The 6,543-nt window shown below is 58.5% G+C and overlaps 1 protein-coding gene across 2 annotated transcripts in view; it reads right to left on the reverse strand.

The window, feature by feature from the left end:
* The window catches only part of NUDCD3 (NudC domain containing 3), a 28,500-nt gene extending 25,094 nt beyond the window's left edge, over window positions 1-3,406 (reverse strand). For both annotated transcript variants that reach the window (XM_090286962.1, XM_090286961.1), the window contains exon 1: window positions 3,175-3,406. In XM_090286962.1, coding sequence (XP_090143088.1) covers window positions 3,175-3,366 — 192 coding nt within the window. In that variant the 5' untranslated portion in view covers window positions 3,367-3,406. The remainder of the gene's footprint in view (window positions 1-3,174) is intronic.
* Between the last annotated feature and the right edge of the window lie 3,137 nt (window positions 3,407-6,543).

Consider the following 6,543-nt stretch of genomic DNA (forward strand, 5'->3'; position numbering starts at 1 on the left):
CTTGTGTGGGGGTGATGATGCTGGGGGCGGCTGGGCATGTGGGGGCAGGGTCATGTGGGAATCTCTGTACTGTCCCCTCAATGTCGCTGTGAACCTAAAACTGTTCTAAAATAGTCTCAATAAAATGAAAAATGTTTGTAAGTGGCAGGAGTCAGTCTCCCTGGGGCAGGAAGGCAGATACTAAATGACGGTACTCTGGACACTGAGCAGGAGCCAGAACTTAAGTCACTAACACCCTGAACTGCGCCAGAGGCTGCTGCCATGTTCCCACGGAACCCTGGGCAGTGCCAAGGGGGGCAGTGCAATGGGTCAAAGCGGAGGGGGCGGTCAGCTCCGGGGGCTGGGGGGCGTAACTGCCCAAGGTCCTGACCGAGCACTGAAGGGCGCAGGCAGAGGACAAGGGAGTCCCCAAACCCGGAGACAACACCAGACCCGTCTCCACTGCAGCCCACTGACCAGACCCCTGGCCCCCAGAGCCGCTCGCCCTCCCAACGCCCAGAGCTCCGTGCAGAGACCACAGAAACAGCCCCCGTAGGGCGTCCCCACGCTGGGGACCTCCGAGCACCACACCTCTCACTCGCTCCAGAACTGCAGGACGGTGGGGCTGGAAGGGCCACCTGTGACCCCCTAGCAGCCTTCTCAGTCCCAGGGGCTGACTCGCCAAGACGGCCGGGGGGCCCAGGGCGGGACAGACAGAGCGGGCTCCCCTCACTCTCCTGCGTAGGCGCCTACACAGGCTGGTCAGGCTCCAGGGCCAACAGAGGATCCGTGGAAATGAACAGAACGTCCCACTAAAGGGCTCCTGTGAAAAACATGAAAACCTTGGAGAGGAACGCGTCTTCCCATGAGGGGCCTCACGCGGGGCCATGGGCTGAATGAGCGCTGAGCTCGGAGGACAGCTTCACACCAGCCCCAACCGCCGGGGAAGCTTCCATGTTCCAGCCCCCCCGCCCCGAGCCCTCATTCCGTGTTCCGTCGACACCCCAAGCACCCCGCTGCGGGGGCGGCACTCACAGGAAGGCGTCTCCTGCCATAGAGCCAAGGGCAAGTGAGCAGGGTGGGGCCAGGGGGCCACCTAGCACCACTGCGCGGTGACACTGTGCAGCACCAAGTGGCTCCATCTGACTAAGCACCTTCCATTTGCGATTCAAGTGCAGCCGACAGATAGTACACGACTTTCACGTGGGCAACAGTGATGAGACCTCTGCGTACCTCAGAGGGCCTGCACAGCCACTCTGGGAACCCGTCATCCGTGAGGCTGGGGAGGGGCTTCTGTCTGCAATCTCAGACCCAACTCACCTAAAGTCAGACCTCTTCCCCTCAATTCCAGGGACAGTGCAGTTAAGGAGGCGTCATCATCCCAGGTGTCAAACCTCCGTTACTGATTTGCCCGCCCCTCCCGCTGCCCTGCCCTGTCCACTTCGTTGTGTGGGTCACCAAGTCTTAACCTGGAAGGGTGCCTGGAACACAGCAGGTGCCCTGTAAGCTGACACCAGACGAATGCATCACCTGTCAGCTCATCTGTGAAATGGGCGCGTTAAGATTACGTAAGGGGACGTCCTGCCATGATGACTAGTACATCCCAGGTGGTCAGTAGCTACGCCCGTCTCTCCTTTCCGGGAAGCCACCATCGCCCTAGATAACAGGGTTCCCACCCTGCTATGCAATGGATAACTCACAGAACAGAAAGAGCTGGAATCACAAAAATGGCGAGTTTAGTGGGATCGCCTGACCTTGCTGAAGTGGTACCCTCACCTGTGAGGTAAAATTCAACCTTGTCTATTTCACAGGGACATCCATGCAAGTATTGGGTTGGCCAAAAAGTTTGTTTGGTTTTTCCGTAAGATGGCTCTAGAAGCACTTAGTTGTCCTTAACTTCATTCAAAACAATTTTGTAAGGTTGTATTGTGACAGCTGTCATATTGGCATGCATTAAAAAAAAAAAATTATAAAAATTTTGTGCAGCCATTTTAATACTGAAGATGGAAGAAAATAAGCGACATTTTCAGCATATTATGCTTTATTATTTCAAGAAAGGTAAAAAAGCACAACTGAAACGCAGATAAGGATTTGTGTCGTATGGAGAAGGTGCTGTGACGCCTCAAACGTGTCAGAAGTGGTTTGTGACGTTTCGGGCTGGAGGTTTCTCCCTGGACGATGCTCCGCCGTCGGGCAGACCAGCTGACGTTGATCGGGATGACATTGGACATTACTTGAGAACAATCAACATTATACCATGCGGTAAATAATGACATACTCAAGACACTCAATAAAGTTATTGGTGAAAATGAAGTGGGTCTTCCACTTTACGGAAAAACCACGCGGACTTTTGGCCACCTCAATATTAAACTGCACGGGGCTGCTGGGACCCCGCCACCCCAAGCAGCAGTAGACACAACAGGAGGAGGGAAGCCTTAGGTTCCAGCGCGGAGGCCCGGCCGCACCCTCCCTTAGACCCCACTGCCTTGGGTAGCTGACCACGGCGGCCCTGTCCCTGCGCAGCGACACACACCGTGAAGAGCCGGGGACCGTGGGAGGCGCCAGCGGCATTTCCAGCTTTGCAGGTTCCTGCAGACGCACTCGGTGCTCGCCCTGAGCGCCTGCCTTCGACCCCACAACCTCCGCTCGTTTCCGACCCACTCGCCTCCTGCCAGCGCGCTGTCCCGTCACGGGGCTCGCGCAGCGCTCCGCTTCATCTCCACTGTGACAGTGACACACGGAGGCCCGGCATGAACGCCCCGCCCGCCGCGTCTGCGACGCCTGCCACATTCCCGGACGGGTCCTGACGGGGCCCCAGCACACAGCGTTTGACGCGGGACAGACAGACGCGCAGAGGGGCTGCCCCTGACCTGGCCGTCACATCGCGAGCGAGGGGGACACGCCCGTCAGTCCCCGGCCTCCCCGCCACCTCCAGTGCGCGGCTCTGGGCGCCGCACGGCCGGTTCCCGCCCCCAACCCGCAGCCCCGGCGGCACCCAGACGGCCGAGGGCCAGCGCTGCGCCCACGGGGGTCTGCGACCGGCGTCTCCGCGGACTCGGAGCCGCGGGCCCAGGAGGCGGCCCCGGGAAGCGCCAAGGGGGGGCACTAGGGCCAGGAGCGCAGGAAGGGGCGGCGGCCGACCTCGCGCGCGCCCGGGGCTCCGGGGCAGGGGGTCCGGCGGCCCGCGCGCGTCACCTGCAGCACCAGCGCCTGCGCGGCCCCCGGCGGGAAGCCCATGCGGTCGGACGGGCGGCGCAGCAGGCGGTAGAAGTCGGTCTTGCGGTAGAGGAAGCCGAAGAGCACGCGCAGGAAGTCCTGGACGTTGCCCACGTGCTGCAGGATGCCCAGCAGGGCCTGGTCGTACAGCTCGGCGGCCCCGGGCTCCATGGCGTCGCCGGCGGGCCTGGCGCTTGCTCTCCGCAGGGGCGGCCCGGACGCCGGCCCACGAGCACTTCCGGTGCGCCGCGGTGACGGCCCGCGAGCACTTCCGGTGCGCCGCGTAACGGCCCCGCCGCCGACGAGCCCGCGGAACTTCGGCCCGCCCTCGCCCGGCCCTGCAGCGGGTCAGTGCCCGCCCCGCCCCGCCCCGCCCCGCCGCCCGTGGGCTTCCCGGGGCGGCCTCGCTGAAGAGTGGGCTTAGGTTCCGAAGTGGCTCCTAGACGCCGGAGGACCCGGGCCTGCGCCACTGAGGCCTCCTCGCGGCCATGTTGGAACCGGGCGGAAGCGTGTGGGCGGTAGCGTCACGCGACCCGGGGTTGTCACATGGTCTGTGTCCCGAGCCCGCTGGCGCTGGTGGGTCAGAGGGGACAGGTTCGCGCGCGCGCCCGGGGGCCCTGCGGTGCGGTCGCTGCGGGGCGCGCGCCCTGAGAGCCGCGGGCCATCGTGCGGTAGGGTGCTGTCATTAACAAGGGACGCGCTGCAAGCAGCCAGACCACGGGCGTTGATCCTCGACGCCCGTCACTAAGAGAAGCCAGTGTGACATGGAAAAGGCAGGCTGTAGAAACAGTGGCCGCCAGCGGCGGGTGTGAGGAATGCTCTGTTAGGTAGGACAGATAGTAAACCGAGGCAGGGAAGAAGAGGGAGACGTCTCACGCACCCACTCGGCAGCCCCAAGCCCAGGTGTCCGAACGCCAGGTCACAAGAAACACCGTAATAGTGCAGGAGCAGGGGAGCCCTTGGAGTTCTGTGTGCTTGGGTCCTGCTGTCCGAGACTATTGCTCCCAAGGCCTGGAAGGGGAAGAGAGGGGGGTCTACAGTGCTCAAAGGAAGGAAAAAAAAAAAAAAAATATATATATATATATATATATATGTGTGTGTGTGTGTATATATATATATATATTTCCCCTGGCTGGTTTGGCTCAGTGGATTGAGCGTCGGCCTGCAAGCTAAGTGTCGCTTGTTCGATCTTCCAGTCAGGGCACATCAGAGAAGGAAAACTCTGACTCCAAAAAACCTCCGCTGCCTTGTGGCATACCTCTTCAGGGGAAAGGCTAAGGGAGTAAACCCTGACAGAAAATCCGGAGCCGGAGTCCCTAAGGCGGTTTGACGTTGTAGTCAACACCGGCAACTCCTGCGGCGCACCTGAAGCCAAGCTGTATTGACTCCGTCTTTCCCTTGGACCCTTCAGCTGCGAAGAGAGGGGGGGTCTGCTGCATGGGCAACAGCAGACCCTCCATATCACCCTGCCCAGGCTCTGTAGCTTCAGCTTCACTGGAGAGGACACTCCAGCGTCATCGCAAGATGTCGATTCGACACGGGAGGAGACAGATACCGTGTCACTCCCGAGTCGGACTGCACAGCCATTCTCGGCGGTGCAGATAGACTCTTAAGAAGCTACACCATCGTCTCTCGAGACGGACGGCTGCCGACGACGACGATATATATATATAAATCTTTGGTTAATGGCCTGACTCTGGTCACTGTCTGTTTTACAAGGGAGTCCCTGGTGCTTACAGAAGGAGCCCAGAAATAACTGGGTAAGTGTCTCAACTTTAATTAACTGCTTCCTATCACGTATCTGCTTTACCACAAGATAAACCAAGATGAGGAAATGGAGTCTGGAGCAAGATAAGGGTTTGGGCTGACAGACTCCCCCCCACGTGCCTACATTTGGGTAGTGACGTCCCCTCAGGGGAGCTGGCACCAGCTTTACCCACCAGCCGATATGTAACCCCCTCACCGCCGTCCGCCAGCTGTGTGTCCTCAGGACAGACGGCCCAAAGCTCTTGCCTCCCCAGCTCTTGCTGCCCTCACTTTGCCCAGCCCTGAACCTACGCCTTTTGCTCCGCACCTTGGAAGGCCCGTTCTCTTCCCCGAGAACGTGTCACTACACTAATAAACCCTGCTCGCATGCTAATCGACTTGCTGATCCGTTGTTCTTGGCTGCACTGGCAAGAGGAACCGAGTTTTCCCCCGTGACAGGTTGAATGGGTGAAGCGCAGGTCCCTGGCCCTGTTCGGTGTGATCAGTGAGGGACACCTGGCGTAGCAGCATCAGAACCAGAGACACTTCAGCGCAGAGAGAAACTTGATACACGTTTTTTAAAAAATCACTTAAGAGATTGGGGATCCCAGAATGGAATGCAGGATCTGATGAAATGATCTGATTGTGTTACAAACGTGTGAAACAGCCTCACTGAAGGCAGATGCTGACCGAGGTAACCTTGGATGTGAGCGAGGTCCTAGCACTAAATGGAAAAGGAACTGTACACAGACACGTCATTCCAAGTCGTTCCCCACAAATTCTTCCTGCCTACAGTGGAAATGAACAATCAAGCAGGCGCTGTGGAGCGTGGGGCCAGGCTTCTGACTGTTGGGTGGGTGTTTGCAGGTAAGAAGGAAGGCAGAGCCCTGGCTGGTGTGGCTCAGTGGATTGAACGCTGACCTGTGGACTGGAAGGTAGCAGGTTCGATTCCCAGTCAGGACACATGGCCTGGGTTGTGGGCCAGGTCCCCAGTTGGGGGTGTGTAAGAGGCAACTGATCAGTGTTTCTCTTGCATGCTTCTCTCCCTCTCTTTCTCCCTCCCTTCTCCTCTCTCCTCCTTGAAGACATGGCTGATTCTAGGTCTGGGGACCCTCTTATCGTGCCAGAAAGTGAGGATGTGCTCAAAAAGGGGGGGCGGGAGATCACCATAATGGGCATATGACAAAGGGACCTGGGAGCCAGCTGAAAGTGCTTCCAATGGCCAAAGCTGGAACAATTTGACAGAAAAAAAAAAAAAAAAAAAAAACAAGGTAGAATTATATTATAACCCAAAGTACAAAATGACCATCCAGGGGCACGTACTGATATGTGTACGGTGTATTCAGCATGTGGAAGCTCCGCCTCCCACATGCAGGAACATAACTCCCCAGCCCCAAATGCAGCCTGTGCAGAGGGATTCCTCCCAAAGAGCACAGCCTGGAAAAGGGGGGAAGGACACCTGTTGGGAGGAGATGCTGACAGACACAGCCTCAGCCAGGTGACCAAGGTCAACGTCACAGCAATCAGCCATGGGGACAGTGCGTACCCTTGACAGGATGTGCTGAGGTCACCACCTCTGGGGTCTTCCCCCCAAAAACCCAT

The sequence above is a fragment of the Furipterus horrens genome, unplaced genomic scaffold (assembly GCF_987537825.1).
Source record: "Furipterus horrens unplaced genomic scaffold, mFurHor1.1.pri manual_scaffold_9, whole genome shotgun sequence".
Classification (NCBI taxonomy): Eukaryota; Metazoa; Chordata; class Mammalia; order Chiroptera; family Furipteridae; genus Furipterus; species Furipterus horrens.